The following is a 25,088-nucleotide window of genomic DNA, read 5'->3' on the forward strand; positions in this document are numbered from 1 at the left end:
GGAAAGAGCTGAAATACATGACTAATCAATCACATGATATCAAGCAGCCGGCGGCTCCAGGTCAAATCAAGAACGGGGTTCAGGCGAAGGCGAACAAGCGGGGGAAGAAGTCAAAGAGCGATAAGCTTCGATGGCAGCGGTGGGAGAAAAAAAGAATAACAGTCGTCGTCATTCCTTTTCTCCTTTCTCCGTTTACTCATTTTTTCTGTCACCTAGGATGCCGTGAAACGGGCGCAATACGCGCTGGAAAGCACAGAAAATGGCTTATTTCGCATTTCAGGATCATTTTGATGATTTCTACGGGGTTGGAGGGGGTGAAGGGGGTGGTTTTTATGGAGGTGGTTCAATGTGTGTTTTGTGGTGATGATCGAGTCGGATCCGTTCGCCGCACTTTCTGGTTGTTGGGTGGAGGTTCGGAGCGGATGGCGCTGTTCGTGCCTGACCCCTCAGGCAACAAGCGTGTCTTGCCGCGGGCGCTAGACCAACTTAGGTACTAGTCGTGGCTGGTACGTGACTGGTGTGGCGGGTGGTTGTGGCTTGGTGACCAGCCAAGGAGAGACTCGCGAGCAACGAGAGAGATTGTGACAAAGAGCGTGTGCGTGAATGAGACCCCATCGCCTTCTGGTTTTCATCGATTTCAAAATATCTGCAACTGAGCCGGGTGAACATTTCAGGTTTACTGGTGGTCTTTGTTGACAAGGTCGGTTCCTCGCTTTGCGTTGCTTGTTTTTCTCTCTGTGTTTGATTTTCCTTTGCGCTGACTGAACCCCCGATCGATCGACTCTCAGCCTGCCTACTCTCTTGCTTGCTACCTGCGACCAGACTACTATTGCCTAGACGCGTTTTTCTTCTTCCTCTCTTTCGGCACTCAATTTTTCTTGATTCTTTGTTGTGTCGAGTCGATTTCCGGCTGTGCGTGGGTAATAGATCTGTTTGACGTCGCTCGTTGATCCGTTCGTTTTCGCTAGTCGCCCCTGCGCATTGCATACAACCCACCGGACTTTGTTTGATTTCAAGATCTGGACTCGATTCGACTCGCACTCGGGAATTGGCTCTGGTGTGTTTAGTTGGGAGTCTCGCTGATGTTGTATGAGAGGTTTCATTCCTGAAGTACGGCGCGTGATCGAACTGGTGTGCTGGTACGTCTGTCGATTGAGCTTGCAACAAGCCTGCGTTTATCTACTCCATCTTACTTGGGCTTTATTCCCACTTCATCTTTCTGTTGGTCTTGCTTTGCGCTACGGACCACCCGCTCATTGACCCCAAGCACCACAGCTCCGCAACCATGGGTCGAACGAAACGCTCAATCGAAGAGATCGCAAACAAGTCCGACTCAGATGACGATGACTACAGCGATCACCCCATCCGCTCCAGCCGCCGCTCAGGTTCAAAAACAAAGACAAAGAAAAAGGCCCGACCCACGAAGAAACGGGCCCGTCGCGGCTCAGACGACGATATCATCTCCGACGGCGATGAACTGAGTGAGCTTGACGAGCTTTCCTTTGATGGCTCTGATGACGAGGAGGAGGACTTGAACGCGCCGAGAAACGCCAGAGGTGTCGTCGCCCGACGAGCAGCTACGAACAGACCGCTCTACAACGAGGACGATTCGAGCAGTATCGAGGACGAGGATGAGGATGAGGTTCCTTCGCCGCCGAAAAAGCGCAAGAGTACGGTCGTCAAGTTGAAGGTGGGAAGTGCGCTGAACAATTTCACGGGAACACGGCGGACGACTCGACGGACCCGAGACCCTTCAGAAGACATTTATGCTTTAACGAATTCGGGACGCCATATGCAGACGGTTGAAAGGGGCACGCATAGTCCGGAGATAGAGCGGGGCCGTCGTTCATCGCGTGGTTCGAAGCGCGCTCCCGAGGCTGAGGAGGCAGACACGAAAATGGAGGATATAGAAGTCATCGAAGAGACTCTGACCGAAATCAAGGCCTCGCAGCTGGAGGTCCTGGAAAGCGCCCCGACTTCGTTCCAGGAAGGTGTGACGCAAGACGCAGGCGGAGACGATCAAGGTTTTGTACCGGAATCTGAGAATGAAGATGCAAAGGGCGATGAGGAAGAAGATGACGACGATGAAGGCCCAATCACGGGGAGGAGGACTAGGCCGACTCGGAGTCAAAATGTGGAAGAAGATGCTACACAGGCGGATGGTGAGGACACACAACTCCGTCGCTCCAGTCGCAAAAAGCCAAAATCTTCGCAACGGAACGACGATGAAAGCGATTTTGAGCCTGATGCAGAGGAATCCAATGATGAGGATGAAATTTCGGAGTCTGGAAAGTCGCAAGGCTCGCCACAAAAACCGAGCCAGGTTCGCGACGAGGACTATGAAAGCTCAACCGGTCGACGCCCAGGCCTTCGTAAGCGTACCTCCCGATCTCGTGGACAATCCGAAGCTGCTGATATCGCGGATGAGTTGGCCGAAGAGCTCGAAGATCTCCGCGGAGGGCGTCCTCGTCGGCGTGTACGTGAAGAAATCGTGTATGAAAAGCCCCGACGCAGCCGGAAGGACGTTGATTACCGCATTATCCGCCCCGACTTGATCCTGCCGATAGAAGAGGCCGAGAATGAGGTTAATGAGTCCCCCTCGCGCCGCGGCCGTGGTGGAGGCGCCAGCACCTGGCAGCGTACACTGTTCCCTACGTATGGACCCTTTGGAGGTGGCGGGCCGTCGGCAATACTGGGGCCACCAGGCGCACCTGCTGCGACTGGAGGCGTTGATAGCGATAGTAGCGACGATGAAGGCATGCAACACCCCAAGGGATCAATATCAGGGCCCGCAGGCGGCCCCACGCCTCTTCCTGGTATTCTGGCCCCTCAAACACACAGTGCCGACCCAGCGCAAAACCTATCTGGCACACCAGCAAACCTTGGCCGTGTCAAAGATAAGCAAGCCCTGGCTGATGCAGACCCTCTGGGCGTTGACATGAATGTCAACTTTGATAGCGTCGGAGGGTTGCAGGGCCACATTGACCAGCTGAAGGAGATGGTTTCACTGCCACTTTTGTACCCGGAGATCTTCCAACGGTTCCATATTGTACCCCCTCGAGGTGTGCTCTTCCATGGACCTCCTGGAACGGGTAAGACGCTGTTGGCTAGGGCATTGGCGAACAGTGTCAGCTCTGAAGGGCGAAAGGTGACATTTTACATGAGAAAGGGAGCTGATGCTCTCAGCAAGTGGGTGGGAGAAGCTGAACGTCAACTTCGTCTGCTCTTCGAGGAGGCTCGCAAGACCCAGCCGAGCATCATTTTCTTTGACGAGATTGATGGTAAGTTTCGGATACAGTATAACCTGGGATATAAGTGCTAATGTTGTTTAGGACTGGCTCCTGTCCGTTCAAGCAAACAGGAACAGATTCATGCGTCAATCGTCTCCACTCTGCTGGCGTTGATGGACGGTATGGATGGTCGTGGCCAAGTGATCGTCATTGGCGCTACAAATCGACCGGACTCTATAGATCCTGCTCTCCGCCGTCCTGGCCGCTTCGACCGCGAGTTCTACTTCCCATTACCAAATACCGAAGGCCGGCGTGCTATCCTAGATATCCACACCAAAGGCTGGGATCCCGCCCTGCCCGGTCCAATCAAAGACGAGCTTGCGGAGATCACCAAGGGCTACGGAGGTGCCGATTTGCGCGCTCTGTGCACGGAAGCCGCGCTCAACGCAGTTCAGAGGAGATACCCTCAGATCTACAAATCCGACAAGAAGCTCATCATTGATCCAAAAATGATTGAGGTCACGCCAAAGGACTTTATGTTGGCGATCAAGAAGATGGTCCCGTCATCGGAGCGTTCGACTTCGTCTGGTGCTTCACAATTACCCAAGCCTATCGAGCCATTGCTACGGAAGCCGCTTGTTGAGCTCAAGAGTATCTTGTCCGAAATCCTTCCTCAGCGTAAGAGGCTCACCGCTCTGGAGGAGGCCCAGTTCGAAGAACCAGAAGAGTCCTCAAGGGGCTTCCAGCGTGAGCAGATGCAGCAGGAATTCGAGCGGTCCCGAGTCTTCCGGCCAAGACTACTACTGCGCGGGTCCCTGGGAATGGGCCAACAGTACCTAGCAGGCGCCTTGCTACACCACTTTGAGGGCCTGCACGTCCAGTCGTTTGATCTACCAACACTGCTTAGCGACTCAACCCGGTCACCCGAAGCAGCTGTTATCCAGCTTTTCGCAGAGGTCAAACGTCACAAGCCAAGTGTGATTTACATTCCTGGTTTGCAAAATTGGTCTGAGACTGTCGGTCAGGCTGTGATATCAACGTTCCTGGGACTCCTCCGCTCTATGCCTCCCACTGACCCGGTTCTGCTGCTTGGCATCATGGAGGCTCATAGTGAGGATATGGATACGGGGCTAGTGCGGAACCTCTTTGGCTACTCAAAGAGAAATGTCTTTGAGCTTCAGGCGCCGGCGAATGAGGCGCGGCACGAGTACTTTGCCAAGGTCATTGACCTGATCAAAGCCGCGCCCACACATCTTCCTGACCCCGACAACCGGAAGAAGAGACAGCTTGAGGTGTTGGAAGTAGCACCGCCACCGCCACCAAAGGAGAAGACGCCTCTCTCGAAAGAACAGCTTAAGGCGCAAAAGAAGAAGGATTACCAGACACTGAATCTACTAAAGATCCGCATTCAGCCTATCATGGACCAGATTAAAAAGTACAAGCGGTTCAGGACTGGCGTGATCGATGAGTCTCAGATCCGGTATCTGTGGGAAGAGGAAGACCCAAACATCGTCACAAGCGATCTGCCGATCGAGCAGCGGACAACGTTCCGACCTTTTGAAAAGGCGTACGACAAGCACGGTGCTCCTGGCCTCAGGGAAACGGTGTCCGGGAAATTCTTCTACAACATGGAGATCGTGACCATTGAGAAGCGCCTCTCCAACGGTTACTACAAGCGGCCAAAGGACTTTTTGGCGGATATCAAACGGCTAGCAAAGGATGCGCGCCAGCTTAACGACCAGGAACGCTTGTTACGTGCAAACGAACTTTTATCTAACGTCGAGGTGGATATCGCGACCATTGAGCAAGCGGAGCCTGCTTTGGTTGCCGAGTGCGAAAACGTGTATCTTCGAGAGCTTGAGCGCGAAAAGGCTGCGCTGGAGAAAGCGAGGGCTCAAGAGGAGGAAGGGATCGCGGCCCGTGCGGCCAATAGGGTACCCCATGGGAATACAGACTCAGAGCCCTCCAGTGGGCCAGTCGTCCTTGGTGCTTCGTTCCCAGATAGTGGCCCTCAAGTTCCTGGCCGGCCCGTCACGCCAACGCGACGGTCGACGGTGAGCTTCATGACAAATGGATACCATCACAGTGGCGGTACAGATTTGAACGAATCGCATCCAAGCAACCGATCACACGAGTCTCAACCTGACGGAGACGGGGACCTGTACATGACCAACTCCGACCACTCCGTTGGAAGAGATACGCAGGCTAGTTCGTTCGGTCCTTCGGCCCAGCCTAAACCAGCCTATTCTATGACAGCCCCCTCCCAGCAAATAAGACGGGAGTCTGGACTATCTAGCTTCTCGCAAAAGGGACCAATGACCCCGATGGCCCCTGGATCGCAACCCGGTGACTACACGAATGAAGCTTCTACCACGCAGACGACATCGGACAAGAAGTCGTCTGATCAATCTTCCGTTCCGCAGCATTATACGCAGAGCCCGATTGTGGTTCACGGCAGCAGACACGATTACCCGGATCTCTCCCAGTACCCTGATCGAGTTTCACAAGAGGAGATGCACCTTCCTGATACGCAGCAGGGCGACAGTAGCCAACCGTCTCCCCCTCAACCCCGCGATTCTTTGCCTGGGCGTCCAGACTTTGCTGGTCAATCCCAGCAGAGATCACAGCCCCCTGTCCCTCTTTTCGAAGCGACTTCCAGACAGCCCACCGGCCTGCAGTCTCTGCTCAATCATGAGGATGAGCAGCCTACGTTGATCATCGATCTCGACTATGTACAGAATCTGCACAAGGAGATGACACAGCGCACGAGTGGCTGCTCAGTGGAACAGCTGGAACAGATCAACACTGCATTGATGGACTTCCTCTGGCACACGCGCAGCGAATGGAACCGCAGCAAGGTCGCGGCTGGGATCCAAAACGCCTTCAACGATGTCCTCGAGGATATGCAAGCTGTACAAGAGATAGGACCGATAAGCCAGAAGACAAAGGAGCAGCTGGGCTCGCTGTACCAGATGTAATCTCCTTGTGCCTTACCTTTTCTCTCCTTTCCCCTACCAACTCTCCCTATTCACCTTTCCCTCCTGTTTACTCACTCTTCTTGCGCACACCTTGGTTCTGGAATTTGGCGGCAGCGAACATATTTGTGTAATGAGATCAATGGCGGATATTCGGACTCTATTCATTTTACCTTTTGCGTACAATTTCGTCTTTATTATTACCATCATTGTTATTTCTTCTATACCTCGAGTCTTTCTTTTTTCGCTGTTCAAGGGTTGTTCTTGGTGTTGCGTTAGCCTGTGGAGAGCATATTTCCGCTCTATCTTCGCATGGAGATCTATGTACCGTACGACTGAATCGATTGAATAGATGCATTATTGCCTTGCATATAAAGGTATAGTTGTGGCAATGTCTTAGTTGTAGATCTGGGGTGGAACATGTGACGGGCGATGCCAAGACACCAGAGTGGCCTTTGGAGATCCTCTACTTGGCCCATTCATCTCCGTCTCCCATCATCCCAGCACAAAGCTGCCATTGGCTTTGTATTTTCTCAGTACTTCCCTGGGTTTTTGGGTTTTCTCTAACGGTGTCTCTGCTCTGTCCTTACCAAAAGCGAACACCTTGTCATGACCTACCATCCCTGAACACTCACTCCGTCCAATACCAACTCACTTGCCTCTAATAATATCCTCTCCGCACACAATCACACACCTCCACAATGGTCGACTGGATTACCCTCGCGGTTCCCTTCGCCTACCTAAGCGTCCTAATCGGCTCCCTTGCAACATTCTCCTCCCTCTACCGCAAGCGCAAAGCCAGTACGCTACGCATCCTCCCTCACAAAACCATACATCCATAACCCTCCTATTGACCAGAATATCCCCACAACAGGAAAGGCCACCTCCTTAGAACCATGGTTCCCGCCACACCTCCAACGAGATATTTACTTCTCCCTCATGCATCTCGACCCCGCGGCCCCGAAAGAAAAAGGAAGTGGTGAGAAGGAGAAGAAAGTACCCGAGTCTGTACTCAAGGCCGCTCTCCTTCGTCGCGCGACGGAAGACATTAGGCGCGTCATGGCCCTACGGAGCCAGAAGCAGGCGCTTGCTATGTTGCTCCAGCGTGGCAGTGTGGGCGATGATTTGTGGCAGAGGTTCTTGAGGGCTGAGAAGGAGATGGAGGAGGAGGTTCGGGATGTAGTTAGTGAGGTATGTTCTGCGACTTATGCTTCTTATATATACAATGCGGCTGATGTTAATATAACCTGAACAGGCAAACGCATACGTCGCAGGCTGGGGCCAGACAATCTTCCAATCCGCCAACGAGATGGTGAACAACGCGCTGATCCGCGAGCGGATAGAGAAACACCAGAAAAAGGCTGATGAGGAGAAGGAGTGGTGGGAGAAGAAGAAGGCTAGTATCCAGGAAGGGTTCATGAAGGAATTGGATGCCGAGAAGGGCGGTCCTACTACCACATCAACCGCCGCTGCTCCCGCAATGGCGGCAGCTGTTGTTGGCGCGGAGGCGAAGACAGTCGAACCGGCTACTACTACGACGACGACGACAATTACAGCTCCACCTGCGCCGACGGTCACGGAGAGCGACGAGGATGCGGTGCTTGTTGAGGCAGATGACCCGCCTGCTCCTGCGGCGGCGGCGCAAAAGAGCCCTGGTGGCGGGAAGAAGAAGAAGAAGGGGAAGAAATGAGGGACTTGCATTAGATGGGGTTAGATGGTGTGCTTCTTTTCTTTCTCTGTTTACTTCATCCATGTTTTACGAATCACTTTTTAAACATATCATGTTTGACTATCATTCCAGTTGGGTTGTGCATGGCGACTTGTGAGCAGGCGTAGATGTAAATGCCTGGTCTGAGTGAATATCTACTCAACAATACCAGGCGATTTCCTTGATGTCGGGCATACCGGCTTTAAGAGCTTGTCAGAGTGTTCGGTGCTCAACAAATCATAGCCCTACTCGGGTTACTCAACAATACTCTGGACCCAAAATACGAGGTCGCCCTCATCTATATCAACCTCCAATGCCCATCATTCCTTTCCTCATCCTCTGAAACTCCTGAAACCACCAAACACAACACAACAACTATGGCAACTGAAATCATCCTATACGACCTAGCCTGCACAAAGGGCGTGTGCTTCTCCCCATATGTCTGGAAAGTCCGCATGATGCTAAATCTAAAACGTATCCCCTATAAGACCATCTTCCTCGAGTTCCCAGACATCGAGTGGACGTTGAAACCGCTGTGAGTGATACGCTCCTCGCATATAACCCATGTCTTTAAAACCAAGCTTCGTAGGCTAGGGCTAATACACCCATCCCAGCGTCCCGCCTCCCACCGGTGGCAGCACCAGATACACTGTCCCAGCAGTCCAGCACATTCCCAGTAATACCTATATCATGGACTCAGCGCAGATCACCCCGTTCCTCGAGGCAACATACCCCGATCCTCCAATCCAACAAACATCTGAGCTGGGCCGAACCATTGAAGAACAGTTCGGCTCCGTGGTCGGGGGGCCACTCGGCGCCATGATGATGCCGCGAGAGATGAATATCCTTTCACCCTGCGCGCAGGAGTATTTCCGGCAGTCGCGCGAGGCGTATCTCGGGCATAAACTGGAGGATTTACTCAAGGATTCTGAGGAGGAGGAGCGGGGATGGAGTGCGGTAAGTGGGCAGATGACTGCTCTCAGTGAATTGATGAGGACGAACAGGGACTTTGGACCATTTGTGCTGGGATCGAAACCGAGTCTCACGGATTTCTTCATTGCTGGGTCAATGCAGACCGCAAGAGTGGTGGACGAGGGGGTGTTTCTGAGGGTTGCGGCGTATGATGGATTCAAGAGTGTGTATGAGGCTTGTTCGCCGTATATGGAGAGAAATGACTGAAAGCAAGCACTGGTATGGTGCTAGAGGCTCTGTCCTCTCTCAACTTTTCTGCGTCGGAGCAATTGACTAGGTGGATCACTAAGCAGCTGGCAGCGTTCAAACTTAGGGTCTGAATGTCCATATCTATATAGCAGTGATGTATCAGTCCACCACAGCAGGCAGTAAAGATATCGGCCTAGTTAGGGTACCGGAACCGGGCCATAAATGACGTTGCGTCGTATGACTGTAGTAGATTTGCAGCACTGTCACGCTGATATCTGAGTGCATAATCAAGAGGAGTTAGACCCGTGTCAGTCCCGGCATTGATGTTGGCCCCTGCCTTCATTAGCTTGGCCAGGATCACTGTGTTATCATGCGCCGCGGCAATATGCGCTGCTGTAGCTCCGTCATCAGAGCAACAATTGACATCCACCCAGCCGTTGGTCAGAATGAGATCAACAATGTTGACACAGTCTGCATGTACAGCCTCAATGAGAATAGGCCGATCTCCTCCGTTTGTATTATCCAATCTAGCACCGAGAGCAATAAGAGTCTCGAAAGCTTCCGCATTGTCACGATCTAATGCACAATCGAGAGGAAGTCGGCCTTTGGCTGAGCGGTAATTAGGGTCCATACCGCAGGAAACCAACTCCCGGATCGTATTGCAGTGTCCAGCTTCAGCCGCGCAGTGAAGTGCGTTGCCGTACCAATTTTCCAGATATGGATTGGCCCCTTTCTGTAAAAGAGCTCTGACGACAGAGACATGCCCACTAGACGCGGCTTTGGTGATTGCGGTAGTGCCAATAGTCGTCGTAGCATCCAGCTTAAACGCGTTCTGAGATAGGAGTGTGAGGACCAGATTCTCCAGCCCAAAGTCGCTAGCAATATGGAGAGCATTTGCGCTATAGCATTCTTTTGGGGCCCAATAGATTTCTTGGTAGTTTCTGTCGTACTGCATAATCTGTACTGAGCAGGCTGTTGCCTGCTGATTGCGGAGGAATTGAACAGCGAGCCGCCAAACAATGGGGCTTCTCTCACACTGTCGGACATGGTCACCCCAGCGTGCGGCTGCATAGGACACAAAAGGGCAATAATCTAGCAGGTCATCGATTTCATCTTCTTCTGTACGAGGTCCTTTGGTGAATGGATCGAGAAGTAGATAAGTCAGACACAATGCTGAAACGCTGGCCTCCGCATCCGCGAATAGCCTGTGGTTGTTCTCGACTAGGTACTCATTGACTGCGTAATGAGACAAGCGAACTGTCTCCGTAGTTGGTTCTATACTCACCAGCCCCATGCAGCATTCCAACACGACTCGAGGTAAGGGTCGATGTTTGGGACGTACTGTAGTCTGGCCGAGCTGGACAGACAAGAAATCTGTGAGCTCTTGCACAACGATAGGGCGTTTGGCGTGTGAGAGGAGCAGGAGTGTCATCATTCCGAGTCTTTTCTGATTCTCTGGAAGCTGCTGGATGCGAGACACGGTCTCCCGGAATACCTCTGGTAAATCTTTGGCCAAAGATTTCAATGAATCCTCCATATCGCCCGCAGTTGGCTCTCTCAGCACCGTCTTAGTACGGAGGACCGATAGCAGGAACCTAAACTTACAGTTAGCATAGTCCTATAACGAAGCGTGGATACAGCATTGGCTCACTGACATCCCTTCAGCTTGATGGATAATCGTATCCATGATTCGGTGCACAAAGGATGTGTCTACAATATCTGTGACACGAGCACGGCTTATCTCTTGGGATACATATGCTCTGATGTCGGCCTCGGATGCGCGCACTAAAATTTGATAACTCTTATCAAATGTCGAACGAATTTCCTGAACATATGGACGACTGGTGAGCAGGAGTCGAACGTGTCGGCTGCGTGCCGCCTGCTCCATGAAGCTGATGATAGTCTTTCGTCGACCCGAATCGACACATTCATCAAGGGCGTCGATCAAAACGTATACTTGGGATGAGGATTGCATAACTTCCACAACAATCTTCTCAAGAAGGGTAGCCGAAAGTGAACATTGCGAGCCACCCAGCCTATTGAAGGCTTCCACTAGTGGCTTTGGTATATGTAAAATATGGTCCAGTAGTTGTCTTAAAAGACTCTTGAGAAAGTAGGCCATTGTCTGCCTAGCTTGATGCTCATAATCGAGGTAGAAGAAGATAACAGGAACTCCCTTGGCTGAAAGTCGATTCCGCAGGTCATCAATTACAGTAGATCTGCGGAAAGTCAGCCTGAACCCTGAGTAGTGGGAGTTTCTTACAGACATGAGAACTGTTTTACCAGAACCCTCCATACCGTAACACCAAAGAACATTGGATTTTGTCAGGTTATCGCGCCACTCCGTATATATTGGATGCTCTAGGAGCCACCTGCCAGTACCATAAACACGAGAGCCAGTGACGAAAGAATGTCTCTGCTCCTGTTCTGGGGGAGCTATCCAGTCGAGGATTTCTTTGCGCTGCTTCAATCCGGAGTTCGTAGGATGCAGACGGAGAATCTCTTTCGCACACGCAGCGGCTATAGCAGCTGCATATGGTTGCCAGCTTGAATTTTTATGCGAGTCAGAGTAATCAGATATCCCACGAATGACCAGACAGGGCATATTGTTCATGAGGCCGGCAGCTTCCATCTCAAAGCAGAGGACGCCCCCAAGCTCAGAGCTAAGCCGGTCCCTTGTTATTGCATCCTTCATGACTTGGTTTCCAGAGGCAATCGTACCGTAGTGAATAGCAACCGTGCTGCCAGTTCGTGGTGGACGTGGGACGGTCATCTCTTGAGGGCAATCCGCGCACGTCGACCCTTCTCTGTGGCGGAATGAGCTCTGGAAGAGCACATCTGGACCTGCTTTCCGCCGGTCAAACTGCGTACACTCAAGCTGGGACAAGTAAGTAGACATGTTGTCTTTCCCAAGGGCATGATTGGATTGAAACCTGGCCACTGTTTTGAGAATCGCTGCGGGAGGTGCATTCAGAAAGCCTGTGCGCATTTGGTGTCCACCAGAGACTGTCTTGCCTAGATCATATTGCACCACTCCGCCATATGTTCCCTCTGGTTTACTGATAACCACGTCGCCTAGTCGAATATCGTTTTCTGCACTCGGAACCCCGCCGCCAATGCCAACCATGAGACAAAATTCTAGGGCTGGAAACTTCGATTTCAAGTCGGCGGCGGCCGTGGCCCCAGTTGAGATACCAAGCTGTCCAGCAGGAAAGCAGGCGATAACGACGTTGTGTTCTCCCATACGGCCCAATGTATAGGTAGAGTCATCATAGTTATAATCGTACTCTTCGTCGAGCATCTTCCGTGCAGCCGCGAGTTCAATTGGCAGGGCAGACACCCATCCCACAACAAAGTCTTCGCGTCGCAAGTGGTGACCAGCCATTTTGAACTTGTTGAAGCGAACCAAAAAGCAAAAGCTCAGGAGAGGGGCTGATGTTGAGGGTTCTTTCTCCCCGCTCATCTCGGTCACGTGGATACAGTGTAGCGTTGTTTGATAATTGTACAGACAGGTAGTTAAGATGATACAAACGCCAAATGGGCCCCCCTAAACTCCTCTATATATACAATGTTGGGCCGAACCCTAGGGTAAAAACAAGAAAAAGATATCCAATGGCAAAGGCACGAGACGCTACCTCGTCAAGAGCAAGCTGGCGTCTTCATCCCCTAATTTGGGGCCAAGGTAAATCCCACGCACTCCCATCTCCTCTGCCACGGCAAGAATCTTTGCTTCGACGCGGTCAGACTCCGATGGTGAAACACCAGAGACTCGCGCCATGACAATACGCAAAAGGTCAGTCATGATTTCAAACTGGTGTGTTTGCATCTCACGGGGATCTAGGGACTCAGGGTTAAGGCCTCTTGATTCGAGCGCCGAAGTCTTTTGAGCACTGATGAGTTCAAGGAGACGATGGACATGGGCGATGTTTTCTTTGCTTTTGGGTGTTGAGGAGAGACGGCGGAGGCGGCGTTTCGGGGTATCTGATGGGACGGCAGCGAGGCGCGCGACTTGCAGAATGATAAGGCGAGCTGTCGCCTCGTCGGGAGAGAAGCCGAATGTTGAACGGAGAGAGGAAAGTGCAACAAGCGTCCCATGTAAATCACGCGATAAGCAGAAGCAGCGGATAATTTGATCATAGAGATCCTTGGAGAATTCTTCTTGTGCGGTGGTTTTGCCGCGGTTTGAAAGATTTGAATACCAGGCTACCATCTCTGCAAACAGCCTTCGCGCAGATGGAAAGTCTGTGATAAAGGCCGTGCGGCTACGGTCGTACTGGAGCTTGCCACAGTCCCAGAGGCAGGCGTAAGTTTCGAGGTCTGGTTGGACGGTGAGAGACATGGCTCTGAACTTATTCCACAAGGCGCTGATATCATGCTTGCGAAGCTCGGCATATAGAAGATGGTTCATAAAGTAGGAATTCGGTTGGATCCGGGCGTCTGTGAGGCCCTTCACTAACTGCTCAATCGCCCCTTCGTCACCTCTTCGGGTATAATGAAGAAGTAGAATAGAGAATGTCTCTATGTTTGCTGTAGGCATTGGTCGTTGCATGAACTTGGGGATTCGAGCACCTGCTTGGTTACTTCCGGACAAGATCGGCTCTGTTGTATCCTTTTTGGATTCAGATTGTGAGACCCGGTCAATCCGTCGGTTAATCATAGCCCAACCCAAGCTTTCAGCTTTCTCCCGTGCCGGTGCATCTCCCACGCGAAGCCAGCCGGCAATGAGGCCGTTGAGATGTTTCGGATCCGGCTTGACGCCTCGTTCATACATGAGCTCAATCACCATGGCTGCTGAATCAACCTCGCCCATTCCGATGAGCTTCTTCATCCAACTGGCATAAAAGAATCGGTTCTGGAAGCGACGAGGGAGGACCGTAAGCGTAGAAAGCGAGACCTTGTTGACTTGCTGGTCCGATATACTTGATGCTTGCAAATTGCCGACTAGGCCAAGAGCTGCTTTATATAGCGCTGTCGAGTCGTTCGCCGGATCCTGACCGGTCACCATCATGTCCTTGAATACAGCAATGGCGAGATTGAGCCTTCCGGCTTTCAGAAGCTCAATGCTAATCTGATCATAATCTTCCATAGTCATTCCTTGCCCGAGCAATGCCTTCAGTTGCAGATAAAGAGCCCACGCTTTCACTTCGGCTTCTTTACCAGGCTGTCGTCCCCAAGCGGTGATGACAGGAATTAGAACCCGAGGCTGTCGAGATGTATCAGTCGCTAGAAAAGCGAGAGCAATATCCTGAGCTCGCTGTGGATCGCCTTCAGCAGCAAAGAGCTGCACGCCCAACCTCCAATAGGCTTCTAGATCTTCCTTTCGCTGGCTGAGTCCCGCCTGATGCAACTCCCACTGATCCAGGGCAGACTTGGTTTTACCAGATTGTTGTAGAGAGTTGATGTAGGTAAGCATGTTTGAGGTCGAGAGAGATCGGCCAACAGATACGGCGTCTTCCGCAAGAGTTTGTATGTGGAGGGTCCGCGCTGTCTTGGAAGGCATGTTTAGCTGAGATGACCACAGCAATGTCATAGCCGCTTCAGGTATGGATTCGATAAACCGAGGGATGACCTGTTTGCACCGTCTGTACCATTTCCAGAGATCCTGCCCGGCGCTTTGCTGGGAGTTGTCCTTGGCAACCCGCTTGAGGCTGCGGTTGAACCTGTCAATATAGGCGCTATGTTCCGAGTCCTCTAGTACGACTTCATAGGGCTGCCGTGGAACTTCTTCTGGCGATTTTTCGTTTTGATTTTGCATCCAGTTTTCGTCCTCCGCTGCTAGATCTTCAAACTCATCTTTGAGCAGATTCTCAAACTCCTCATCGAAAACCTGGTCGAGATTGTCCGGTTCATCTTTGCCATGTTCCGCTTCATATTTTCGTAATGCTGCCAGCGCAATAGCTTTGTCTTTCTCGGGCAGACTCTGTATGAAGGGGCTATTGGGCCCAAATGGTCCCTCTTTCAAAAGCTCCAGCTCCTGGTCCAGCTTCGAAAGCTCGTGCTCCACATTCTCCAGCTCTGTTTTATCTTCAGCCTCGTAGTCTATCTTTCGCCTGTGTTTGCTATCCCGGGTATTCTGCTCGTAGAATGTGACCTTTTCGTTGCGCTCGCCAGAGTTGCTTGAGTGTGGTGCTACCGCGGAGAAGACTCTCGTGAAGCGGCGAGGCGAAATTGACGGACTGGAGCGGGCCACATGCTGATACCACCGAGCTCCTCGAACCACCGGGCGGAGCATGAAGTAGAACGATTATTTCATTGACGTCGGAGGAATTCAAGCGAAGGCGATGTGGGAACGATGATAGCTGGAAAAGTTGAAGTCATTGAGACGAGGAAATTATTCCATTCCCGCGGAGCTTGAAATATCCCGATTTGGGTTAGCTCAGATGTAGCTATGCCGCGGAATTCAGGCACTCAAAGTCACTCTTCTCCGAAGACAACGCGAGAGCCCTGGATCCTGCTCACGCGATTGCAGACCGAGGGTAAATGACCTGGTCGAAAGAAATGGAGTCGGGAATCGGAATCTCTTCGGAGAACTTTTCAAACAACCAGGTTATTACCCAATTGATTCAATCCGGGCTTCATAGCACTAACAACTTAGGGCGTCTATATCTATCGGCCAGCAAATGCAGGAAAAGCTCCCGAAGAACGACCCTCAAAGCGGCGGAAGGTTGTGCAAGAGCCTCAAGAGCTTGATGATATTCCATGTCCTTTCGTACCGCTCCTCAACGGCGACGAATCCGAAGAGTCCGTCCAGTTAAGATACCAAACCTACGAACAATTATGGTCCACAAGGGAGGCGAAGATCCAGGTCAGCAGGATATATTCGTCAATTCCCGAAGGCACGCATTTCTAATATTGTACAGGAAATACTGAATGATGTTGATGCCGAAGTCCTTGAGAACGTATCCTCATTTGTTAAAACAGCTTCGCCTGAGACGTAAGAGTTCAGCCTCAAACCCGTCAATCGTGGCCTAACAAGCACAGTTACGGGGGCTGTATCCCAGCCGCGCTTCTTACCGTCGGATCGAATGTTTCCTCTCTTGCCAGACTTCTCTCCCGACTCAACGATCAACTCATCTTGACCGGCGAAGGTGGCGTGGTAGTGCTAGAATCTGGCGATGCGCCCAACCTCAAGACGACGCTGAAGAACATTATACGTGCTGCTATCATCAACACGGAGGGAAACGATGGCTATCAACGCTTTCTTACAGACCGGGAGGTAAGCGATTGTGAACCACCAGCGAAAGAACGTTTGCTAAGATATGGCAGGGCCCGAGACTTCTTGCGTACGACCTTGACCTCCTGGGTGAATATGTTACGCAAAAAGGCGTCAAGCATCTTGTGCTAGCTTTCCGAGATAGCGAAGCATTTGATCCGGGAATTCTCACAGATTTGTTTTTCTTGCTCAGGTGAGATGATCGTCCTTTCAAGCGGATGAACGCTAATTGTTTAGTTCGTGGCACGATCGAATACCTCTGACTCTGTTATTCGGTATTTCAACCTCAGTTGAGCTCTTTGAGGCCAGATTACCACGGTCAAGTATTGCGCTCCTCAAAGGGAGATTTTTCGAACTCCACGAGGCTAGTAACTGCGTGGATCATATATACGAGAGAATACAGGCGGAAGGCGGGAAATTATGGCTTGGACGCGGTCTCACGGGTGTCTTGTTCGAGAAGTCAAGTGATTATTTTCAGACTCCGGAGTCATTTTGTCGAACAGTCAAGGTATCTGCCGTCCATTCGTTGGGGCTCGTCTAGGCTAATATCCTTTCAGTACGCCTACATGTCTCATTTCTTTGCCAATCCCATTTCTGTTCTTCTTGCGGGCGATATCCCAGCAACGATCAATAATGGCAAGCTGTGCGAGGCGATTCGGAACGTGCCATCCTTCAGGAAGTATGCTCGCTACGTCTTGTTTTGTGATCTTTCAGGCTAATGTGGACTAGCTACTGTGAAACTCTGGTGGAAGACGGCCAGACACAAGAAGTGCGCAATCTACTAGGGGATGATGCTTACCTCTTCGCCCAAGCGATTCAGCTTGCCAAGTCTGGGCAGCAGTCCATGCAGGACATATTCCAGACAGTGAAATTCATCTCGTTGCTTCTCAAAGATCTCAACATCGCCAAGAAAGCGAGTATATCGGAGCTATCCATCCGCGCGCTCTCTGGAGAACTACATGACTCGCCTATACTCGAAGACACCCTTGCAGCTCTGAAACGATTAGACTCCACCAAGATCGAAGCCCTGATACCCTATTTTCCTGAATCCGTGACGAACCTTCCTGAATTTCAAAGTATACGAAACGACTTCAACGCTCTGATACAGGCCCATAAAGGCCCCGAGCCTCTACGAAGCGAATACGACAGCCAGAATGCCGTCATCGGAACAACTATTGTTCAGCAACGAGTCAAGCTCAACAAGGGCAAAGCAAACTTGCCCGAGGAGTACCTCAAATATACAAATATAATTGACCGCGCGCATACCCTTCTGTCGGCATATTTCGAAACCACTTTGCGGAAACCGCAGGATCTCCCGCTTCACGAGGCTTTCCTATTCGACGCGCGAAATCCCATCAAAGAGGTCTTTGCTCCGCGGCCGCGGTTCGCCACTGAACGCGCATTGTCAAATCCGTTTGATTACTTGATATCCTCGTCCCAGAGCCCGGAGGGGAAGATTTCGTCGAAACAGCCCCCGACGTCGATTTTATATAAGCTTTATCTCGAGTCTGGAGCATTGGTCAATATTCACGACTTGTGGCAGGCGTTTCATGCCGTCTTTGAAAGCGAAGAGGGTGACCAGTGTGATGAGAGAATGACGATGGCGCTGTTCTATAGAGCAATGTCGGAGCTCAGGGCTCTTGGAATGCTCAAGCATAGTCGGAAGAAGATGGATCACGCTGCAAAGTCGGCTTGGATGGGATTATGAATTATCTTTAAGAAGATGAAATGCACATGAATAATTCAATTATAGACAATGCGTTGGGTATCATAGCGCTTGAAAATGGAGCAAAACAGTATTCTTTCCCAGTCCATGCATATTTTCAGATTACATGCATCACTCAGAAATGGGAAGCTGTATGATATCGTCATGCCCTATTGGGCGTCTTCCATCACTCAGTACCATGGCCTCTCGTCTTCGCCTCCGTAAAGCCTGTTCCTCTGGATTGCGGTTGTGAGGCCGTCGCCCAGGAACCCGGCTTGAGCCAGCAGTGTCGTCACCATCTACCATCCACACATCGCTCTCTTCGTCGTCTTCATCATTCTCATCGCTAACCTCATCATGGTCGTTCTCTTCCAACATGCTTCCCATCAACCCGTGCTTGCGTAGCTGTTTGGCGCCGTCCGGGTGAGATGATAGCGTAGCAAATATAGAGCTCATTACTGCGTCGTCAGACCACCATGTTTTCATGAGTATCACCACATCTTGTCGTCGAGAGGGCTCCGTGGTTGCACATGGGAAGGGGTATTTGGCGAGCCACCGGCTTACGACGCCAGCTTCTAGCGCAGCAGGGGTATTCTCTTGCAAGAGTATATTCAAGGTGCTCAAAGCCTTCTTTTCACCGACGGGTCGCGTTTGGGGTAATATGGGAGAGACTGTTCCAGAAGTCTTCTCGTCGTGCTCGTCGAGGAAGTTGACGAGGCAATCAACCAAGGAGGTGTATGTGGGGAGGTCTTTTAGTCGGGAGCATACGGATGTCCGGGAGACTACAGTTGCTGATTAGTTATGTGAGATATATGGTGTTTACTGCTCTGAGACGTACGAGCTCGGTTGTTGACGAGGAAGTACATCGCCGCGAGGGCTTTGTTTCTCCGCTCGGGGGTTCTGCTTGCAAGGTCTTTGAGAAGCAGCTCTCGGGTATCTCCTTTCACGGATCGTTCAGCAATAATGCGCAAAGCCCTGTGACATTGTCAGCTCGTCACTTTAATAGTAAAGCCAGTCTTTCATACGCAGAGCGAAGATCATAGCTTGTGCTGTTGGAGAGCTTCAATAGTGTATCGAGCTTGAGAGCTACCGTGAATCAGCTCCTGCACTTTAAAGATATGAAGCGCGCGACCGACCATCTTCCGTCCCCTCACTAATTATCTTGTCATCATTTTCGTCATTTTTGATTTCGGTCAACTCGTTCACTCGGTGGAGGTCGGCAGCAATTCCGCGAACCGCGAAGAACAGGGATACGCCTAAAGGGTTAGCAATTATCCAAGCAGATACGAGGATAATATTTCACATACCTAGACATAGCCATAATAACCTATCACTCATATGAGAAGCCATTGCACCTCACATCCATCAACGTGACGATGTCATCAGAGAACAATGCCTGGAAGCGGCGACAATGTAAAGGCGGTGAATCTTTTTCTGCACTCTTGAACATGGTGAAAATTCGGCGAAAATTCAAGAGCTTCTTCTGCACCGACGCCCGCCACGCAATCATGCCTCCGTCGCAGCTGAAGCAGCTCAAGGCATCGCTCCGCGACAGCGGCGTGGTAGGTCCTCAAAAGTCTAAGAAGCAGAAGCGCCAAAATGCAAAGTCCGGTGCGAATGCGCAAAACCGAGGCCAGCGCGAAGCCGCGCTCGACGCTATTCGAGATCGATTCAACCCTTTTGAGATTAGGACAGTCTCTCGGAATAAGTTTGATGTTACTACGCGTGATGGCGGTTCCAAGCCCGCTACTGGGCGGTTCCGGCCTGGTGTTACAAAGTCTCTTGGTGAAGAAAAGGTACGATTGTCATACTAATAGGGGAGTATACTGCTGACGCTTTTATCGCAGAGACGTCAAACCTTGCTGCAGGAAATGGACCGAAAGAACAAAGTCGGCGGTATCATGGATCGCCGATTCGGTGAGAACGACCCTACAATGACCCCCGAAGAAAGAGCTGCGGAACGATTCGCCAGAGCCAGTCAAAAGAAGATGCGCAAAGATTCAATGTTCAACCTGGAGGACGATGACGATGATGATGAAGAGGAATTTACTCTTACACACAAGGGTGAATCATTATCATTTGGAGACGGAGAAGGAGCTCAGGATGATTTCGAGGAAGACTTGGAAGTAGACGACATGTCCGACTCTGAGATACCCCGCAAGCGGAAACGAGTTCTCGACGACGGCGAATTTGAGGAACCTGGGTCGCAAGACGAGGAAGAAGTGCCCGGGAGGAAAAAGTCAAAGCACGAGGTCATGCAAGAAGTCATCGCCAAGTCCAAGTTCTACAAAGCGCAACGGCAGATGGCCAAGGAGGATGATGATGATTTGCGTGAAGAGCTCGACAAAGGTCTACCAGATCTCTTCGAGATGCTCCGAGGCGTGAAGCCCCCACCAAAACCGGAACCTCCGAAGAGCGACATGGCCGGAATGAACCCCGATCGCGCAGCCCTTTTGCAGGGCAAGTCCCAAGGGGATACCGAGGCAGAGTACGATCAACGTCTGAAGCAATTGACGTTCGACAAGCGATCGATGCCCACGGACCGTACAAAGACGGAAGAAGAGAAGGTCGAGAAGGAAGCCCAGAGGTTGAAGAAACTAGAGGAAGAACGAGTTCGTCGGATGCGTGGCGAGGAAGTTAGCGAAGATGAAGCAGAAGCCGCAGAGGAGGAAGTCGAAGAAGACGATGAGGACGCTGACATGTTTGAGGAGGAGTCACTCCCGGATGATGCAAAGGATTTCGGACTGCAGCAGCCTACGAGCCATTCCACTTCGCGTCCTGAGGGTATTGACGACGAAGACGACTTTATCCTTGAGGACGATCTCGTAGAGACGAGGTCAGACGTGAGTGCGTCGTTTGATGAAGAAGACGACGACATGCTTGATTCCGCAGAAGACTCCGAGGAATCCGAGCAGGAGGACGAACTTATAAACGGCCTTGCTTTCCCTGGTGGTAGCAAGCCCGGCGACGCAGCTACTTCAGAAATGCCCGTGGACGGTCTCGCATACACGTATCCATGTCCTGGGACGCACGAGGAATTCCTCAAGATCATTAAAGACGTCTCATATGAGAACCTTCCCACAGTCGTTCAGCGAATTCGAGCCCTGCACCACCCCCGCCTCCACAGCGAAAATAAAGCGAAGCTTGGCCGCTTTGCCGCCATCCTCGTTCAGCATGTCGCATACATGGCTGATCAACCCGAACACCCTCCCTTTGCTATCCTGGAGAATGTCCTCCGACACATCCACTCGCTTGCAAAGACTCACCCTGAGAGCGTCTCTCTAGCATTTAGGGCGCAGCTCCGTGAAATCGCGACGGATCGCCCGCTCAACCTGCGCCCGGGAGACCTTGTCATCCTCACCGGCGTGGCCGCAATTTTCCCTACCTCAGACCACTTCCATGCAATTTCCACGCCCGCCCACCTGTGCGTCGCACGGTACCTGGGACAGGGTCCCGTGAACAGCGTCTCAGATCTATGCACGGGTACCTACGCTGCGAGTCTAGCCTTACAGTACCAAACGGTCTCACAACGCTACATGCCTGAGTGTCTCAACTACATCCTAAACGCACTCTGCCTCCTTAGCCCAGAGGCTCCCCCTTCTCAACCACGCCTGGCCTCATTTCCTGTGCGCAATCCTACCGACACCAACTCACATTCCCAGTCTCTCCGCCTCAAAATTTCAAAGACTTTGAACCCTCGCAAACTCCAATTCTGGGACATCACCAACATTACCACCCCTTCAGAAACGGAGGACCTAAAACTCGCCCTCCTGACAACCCTGATTTCCCTCCTAGACACAGCGTCAACCTTGTGGTCCTCTAAATCCGCCGCCCCAGAAATCCTCCAACAAGCTCTCTCCGTCCTCCAGCACATCGCCTCCTCTTCTTCAACCGCTCCCAGCAAAAAAACCAAGAAGACCGCACAATCATCACTCCCCGCCTCAGCCCTCACAACCCTCCAAACCACCATATCAAGCCTCACCACCCACCTCAAAACTGCAAACAAAGCCCGCCGCCCCTTACTCCTACACAACCACCGCCCGCTCGCGATCAAAGCTGCGATTCCCAAATTCGAAGACACCTTCAACCCTGACAAGCACTACGATCCCAACCGCGAGCGCGCAGAACTCAACCGGCTCAAGGCCGAGTACAAGCGCGAGCGCAAGGGTGCGATGCGCGAGCTGCGCAAGGATGCCAACTTTGTGGCTCGCGAGAAGCTGCGCGAAAAGAAGGAGAAGGATGCGGAGTATGAGCGCAAGTATCGTCGGCTTGTGGCTGAGGTGCAGAATGAGGAAGGCCGTGAGGCAAATGCGTATGAGAGGGAGAAGAGGTTGCGGCAGGGAAAGAGGTAGACGATTACTCCGTACCATATCCTTCTTCGATGATTGGTGTTTTGTGCATGCTATGCATTTATCGCGGGTGTATACAGTTTACCTTTATATTTTATGCTTTGCATTGGAAAGGAAGAAAAAAGTTTACCTCGTTTCAATTCGTATTTAGACTCGTATACGGAGTATATCATTGTGGATATATTGAATAGGGTAGTAGTGATGTTGTGAAGGCATGCTACTGCAAAATCTCCACCCCAATCGAAATGAGATAGTCGCATCTCTCCCTCTGATCCGCAGGCACACTCTCCATCCTCGTCTCGCCCGTACGAATAAAAAGCCTCTGACCTCCGCCCCAACGACCTCCCTCCCAAGTCTCCCACCTCGGACTCCCCGGATACCGAAACGTATTCGGATCAAAGCTGCGAATGAAACTCGTCCAATACCCCTGCATGACGGGAATAATGGGCGCATTCGACGTATAGTACGAAGCCGGCGGTGACGAGCCCACGTCCTCAGAGTACCAAACATTGTCAGGGCCCCAGATGGCGTTGAGCTCGACGACGTGGTATACTCCGTCGCCTGAGGCTTCATCTTCTGGATCGAGCACGGAGTAGTGATAGTTCCAGCTGGGAATGTCGGCGTTGGCATATGCGGCGGACATGGCCATGCCGGGGCAGTTGTAGCGGAGTTCGCCGTAGGCATCGCTTGCTGGGCGCCAGTAACGTGTGGAGTTTAGGTATGGCTGTGTGGAGTTGACGTTTTGGAGATAGTATTGATCTATACGGGAGAGGTGTCTAGGAGTGAGGGCGGGGAACTGGTCTCGAAGGAAATTGTTCACATCCGTTATGGAGGTCAGATTCATAGGTGTGAATACTGTGCCCTCGTTCGTGACGTCGCCGAATATGACGGGGACTTGGATGAAGCGGCCTTCCTCGAACATGCGGTAAGTGTAGTCGGGGACGAGGTCGCCGTCAATAACCGGTGCATAGAAATAGAGCGGAGCCTCTTGGGCGCCTGGGAGAGATGTTGCGATGTTCTGGCGCTGAAGTGCGTCGACATCCAGATTACGAAGGCAGGCGAGGGTGTCTTTTGCAGTGTTACAGCCGGTGCGGTCAACCAAATTGTCATATGCAAATTGCGATTCATCAACGGTGTACATTGAGGCAAAGCTCTGTGATTCCGCGGCAGCTGCGTGGAATAAGCCGTCATCTCGACCATTGTACGCAGAAAGAAGCAGGGTGATGGAGGCGGCGCCAGCGCTGTCACCTCCTATGACCACATGGTTTGGATCTCCTCCGAACTAAATGGTCAGTATAGTAGATACCCCTGCTTCATAGCGAGCCTACCTTCTTGATGTGCTTTTGGACCCATTCAAGAACCTGAATCTGGTCCCTCAGGCCATTATTTATGCCGCCACCCTCGCGGATCTCGACGCCAGACAGAAAGCCATAGGGGCCAACGCGGTAGTTGAAGGTGACGATGACAATGCCCATATCGGATGCTTGAATCAGACCAGTCCCATTGTAGTAGGGGTTTCCATTAGTGTTGAAGCCACCACCTTGAATAAAGACATATACAGGCAGGAGCCTTGCCGAGCGTCCTCTAAACCCTGCTGGTGCGTAGATATCAAGAAACAGACAATCCTCGGATGCTTCTTGCGGGACGGGGTAGCTGTCAATCGGAATACAAAAGGGGCCGTGCTGGGTTCACTGTTAAGCATGATCGCTCAGATAAATCGTCGACGTACCTGAGATGCATCCTGAACTCCAGCCACCTCCTCTGGATCCTGCGGCACAGAAAACCGCAAAGGCCCAAGAGGAGGCGCAGCGTAGCGAATCCCTAGCCACTGTGCGACACCATTAGACAGAGTCTCGCCTCTATAACGTGCGTATCCAAGGTCTACAACGACCTCTCTAGCAGAGACTGTAGCGAAGGACACAGCCAGCACCAACAGTTGGGTCAACATCATCCTAGTGGAGATCCTGGCCATAGTAGGTCAACCGCACGGTGCGGCGGGAAAGGTGCCTCAGCGGCCTCACCCTGACTTAAAGTACCCTTCAGCAAACCATCAGAAGAAGCAAGATGCTCCGCGTCGCGTGGACCCAGACACCTTCCCTGCGTCATTCCTTGCTATTGGAAGGACCGAAGGATAAAAAATCAAGGGGTCTTGGGTCCCCGCGTGATGGCATGATTAATTGACCAACAAGGGTATCGGCCGTGCGGTCGGTCAGGCTTGATTTAAAAGTCGACAGCAACTTAAGGTTGCTTTTGATGCCACGACGAGTGTAGCGGAGCTTGGCTTTCTTTCTCACGATTGAGTGGAGGAAATCGACGATCGTGTCAACGCTACTGAAGCCACATTGCGGTGATCGGCAAGAGTCAAAAGGAAAAGAAATGCCAGGATTTGCGACTGATCCCTTCTTGGAGTCGCGGGCACAGCCTCGCTGACATCGGACTGAGTCAAGGTCATGAGCTCATAAGATGAGGGGTACGGGCTTGATTGCAATCGATACACATCCACCAGGTGGGCTGCTAAAGTAGTGTCAACGAACCCCGCGCTGGAGCTGCAGCTAAGCCGTTGATCACGCGACGAAAGAAAGCTTTTCCCAAAGGCATAACATCTTTATTGCCAGACATTGTAGTCTGGTTTGAAGGCAATGGGAAGCAGAAACGCCATAATGGCTCATTTTTGCGCCCAGCCAAGACACTATGCTGAAGTGAGGTGAAAAAAGGGCGAAGGTTGAACAAGAAAGGAAGTATATGTT

General features: G+C 51.7%; 10 protein-coding genes across 10 annotated transcripts; 5 read left to right on the forward strand and 5 right to left on the reverse strand.

The window, feature by feature from the left end:
• Positions 1 to 294: 294 nt before the first annotated feature.
• On the reverse strand, positions 295 to 1,290 carry BJX68DRAFT_18484 (uncharacterized protein). Its single transcript, XM_071037270.1, has one exon. It carries the CDS (start codon positions 985 to 987, stop codon positions 487 to 489), a length of 501 nt encoding a protein of 166 aa, XP_070906227.1. The 5' UTR covers positions 988 to 1,290; the 3' UTR covers positions 295 to 486.
• Positions 1,195 to 6,291, forward strand: BJX68DRAFT_18466 (chromatin segregase YTA7). The gene is made up of 2 exons (XM_071037267.1): positions 1,195 to 3,281; positions 3,333 to 6,291. Exons 1-2 carry the CDS (start codon positions 1,286 to 1,288, stop codon positions 6,206 to 6,208), a joined length of 4,872 nt encoding a protein of 1,623 aa, XP_070906228.1. The 5' UTR covers positions 1,195 to 1,285; the 3' UTR covers positions 6,209 to 6,291.
• A 365-nt stretch (positions 6,292 to 6,656) lies between these two features.
• BJX68DRAFT_18542 (Sec63 complex subunit SEC66) lies at positions 6,657 to 7,996 on the forward strand. The gene is made up of 3 exons (XM_071037287.1): positions 6,657 to 7,006; positions 7,080 to 7,396; positions 7,461 to 7,996. Exons 1-3 carry the CDS (start codon positions 6,907 to 6,909, stop codon positions 7,893 to 7,895), a joined length of 852 nt encoding a protein of 283 aa, XP_070906229.1. The 5' UTR covers positions 6,657 to 6,906; the 3' UTR covers positions 7,896 to 7,996.
• A 102-nt stretch (positions 7,997 to 8,098) lies between these two features.
• BJX68DRAFT_18573 (uncharacterized protein) lies at positions 8,099 to 9,180 on the forward strand. The gene is made up of 2 exons (XM_071037292.1): positions 8,099 to 8,448; positions 8,528 to 9,180. The coding sequence occupies exons 1-2, from the start codon at positions 8,291 to 8,293 to the stop codon at positions 9,090 to 9,092; spliced, it is 723 nt and encodes a 240-aa protein (XP_070906230.1). The 5' UTR covers positions 8,099 to 8,290; the 3' UTR covers positions 9,093 to 9,180.
• An 87-nt stretch (positions 9,181 to 9,267) lies between these two features.
• On the reverse strand, positions 9,268 to 12,459 carry BJX68DRAFT_251824 (uncharacterized protein; the record flags this gene model as incomplete). The annotated part of the gene is made up of 3 exons (XM_071042457.1): positions 9,268 to 10,669; positions 10,730 to 11,167; positions 11,342 to 12,459. The coding sequence occupies 3 exons, from the start codon at positions 12,457 to 12,459 to the stop codon at positions 9,268 to 9,270; spliced, it is 2,958 nt and encodes a 985-aa protein (XP_070906231.1).
• On the reverse strand, positions 12,345 to 15,382 carry BJX68DRAFT_224015 (pentatricopeptide repeat protein). The gene has a single exon (XM_071038212.1). The coding sequence runs from the start codon at positions 15,304 to 15,306 to the stop codon at positions 12,706 to 12,708; it is 2,601 nt and encodes an 866-aa protein (XP_070906232.1). The 5' UTR covers positions 15,307 to 15,382; the 3' UTR covers positions 12,345 to 12,705.
• A 120-nt stretch (positions 15,383 to 15,502) lies between these two features.
• Positions 15,503 to 18,039, forward strand: BJX68DRAFT_224017 (putative origin recognition complex subunit 3). Its single transcript, XM_071038213.1, has 8 exons — positions 15,503 to 15,620; positions 15,670 to 15,879; positions 15,935 to 16,008; positions 16,056 to 16,290; positions 16,341 to 16,480; positions 16,525 to 16,795; positions 16,845 to 16,966; positions 17,017 to 18,039. Exons 1-8 carry the CDS (start codon positions 15,555 to 15,557, stop codon positions 17,993 to 17,995), a joined length of 2,097 nt encoding a protein of 698 aa, XP_070906233.1. The 5' UTR covers positions 15,503 to 15,554; the 3' UTR covers positions 17,996 to 18,039.
• An 85-nt stretch (positions 18,040 to 18,124) lies between these two features.
• On the reverse strand, positions 18,125 to 19,342 carry BJX68DRAFT_260939 (uncharacterized protein; the record flags this gene model as incomplete). The annotated part of the gene is made up of 5 exons (XM_071044015.1): positions 18,125 to 18,774; positions 18,831 to 18,967; positions 19,018 to 19,078; positions 19,129 to 19,248; positions 19,300 to 19,342. 5 exons carry the CDS (start codon positions 19,340 to 19,342, stop codon positions 18,125 to 18,127), a joined length of 1,011 nt encoding a protein of 336 aa, XP_070906234.1.
• A 143-nt stretch (positions 19,343 to 19,485) lies between these two features.
• On the forward strand, positions 19,486 to 22,451 carry BJX68DRAFT_18607 (snoRNA-binding rRNA-processing protein NOP14). Its single transcript, XM_071037296.1, has 2 exons — positions 19,486 to 19,788; positions 19,840 to 22,451. The coding sequence occupies exons 1-2, from the start codon at positions 19,501 to 19,503 to the stop codon at positions 22,342 to 22,344; spliced, it is 2,793 nt and encodes a 930-aa protein (XP_070906235.1). The 5' UTR covers positions 19,486 to 19,500; the 3' UTR covers positions 22,345 to 22,451.
• A 107-nt stretch (positions 22,452 to 22,558) lies between these two features.
• Positions 22,559 to 24,289, reverse strand: BJX68DRAFT_251828 (putative triacylglycerol lipase; the record flags this gene model as incomplete). The annotated part of the gene is made up of 3 exons (XM_071042458.1): positions 22,559 to 23,623; positions 23,670 to 24,023; positions 24,071 to 24,289. The coding sequence occupies 3 exons, from the start codon at positions 24,287 to 24,289 to the stop codon at positions 22,559 to 22,561; spliced, it is 1,638 nt and encodes a 545-aa protein (XP_070906236.1).
• Between the last annotated feature and the right edge of the window lie 799 nt (positions 24,290 to 25,088).

Source organism: Aspergillus pseudodeflectus, assembly GCF_044049435.1.
Source record: "Aspergillus pseudodeflectus strain CBS 756.74 chromosome Unknown BJX68scaffold_1, whole genome shotgun sequence".
In the NCBI taxonomy this organism is placed as follows: domain Eukaryota; kingdom Fungi; phylum Ascomycota; class Eurotiomycetes; order Eurotiales; family Aspergillaceae; genus Aspergillus; species Aspergillus pseudodeflectus.

Bases quoted from the DNA above. Each gene is read 5' to 3' on its own strand.
- BJX68DRAFT_18607 (XM_071037296.1), top strand. From the start codon at position 19,501: ATGCCTCCGTCGCAGCTGAAGCAGCTCAAGGCATCGCTCCGCGACAGC. The intron at 19,789-19,839 runs GTACGATTGTCA...CTTTTATCGCAG, and splicing joins AGTCTCTTGGTGAAGAAAAG to AGACGTCAAACCTTGCTGCA.
- BJX68DRAFT_224015 (XM_071038212.1), bottom strand. From the start codon at position 15,306: ATGCTCCGCCCGGTGGTTCGAGGAGCTCGGTGGTATCAGCATGTGGCC.
- BJX68DRAFT_18542 (XM_071037287.1), top strand. From the start codon at position 6,907: ATGGTCGACTGGATTACCCTCGCGGTTCCCTTCGCCTACCTAAGCGTC. The intron at 7,007-7,079 runs GTACGCTACGCA...TCCCCACAACAG, and splicing joins CTACCGCAAGCGCAAAGCCA to GAAAGGCCACCTCCTTAGAA. The intron at 7,397-7,460 runs GTATGTTCTGCG...TAACCTGAACAG, and splicing joins TTCGGGATGTAGTTAGTGAG to GCAAACGCATACGTCGCAGG.
- BJX68DRAFT_18466 (XM_071037267.1), top strand. From the start codon at position 1,286: ATGGGTCGAACGAAACGCTCAATCGAAGAGATCGCAAACAAGTCCGAC. The intron at 3,282-3,332 runs GTAAGTTTCGGA...AATGTTGTTTAG, and splicing joins TTTCTTTGACGAGATTGATG to GACTGGCTCCTGTCCGTTCA.
- BJX68DRAFT_224017 (XM_071038213.1), top strand. From the start codon at position 15,555: ATGACCTGGTCGAAAGAAATGGAGTCGGGAATCGGAATCTCTTCGGAG. The intron at 15,621-15,669 runs GTTATTACCCAA...CTAACAACTTAG, and splicing joins AGAACTTTTCAAACAACCAG to GGCGTCTATATCTATCGGCC. The intron at 16,009-16,055 runs GTAAGAGTTCAG...TAACAAGCACAG, and splicing joins AAAACAGCTTCGCCTGAGAC to TTACGGGGGCTGTATCCCAG.
- BJX68DRAFT_18573 (XM_071037292.1), top strand. From the start codon at position 8,291: ATGGCAACTGAAATCATCCTATACGACCTAGCCTGCACAAAGGGCGTG. The intron at 8,449-8,527 runs GTGAGTGATACG...CACCCATCCCAG, and splicing joins GAGTGGACGTTGAAACCGCT to CGTCCCGCCTCCCACCGGTG.
- BJX68DRAFT_18484 (XM_071037270.1), bottom strand. From the start codon at position 987: ATGCAATGCGCAGGGGCGACTAGCGAAAACGAACGGATCAACGAGCGA.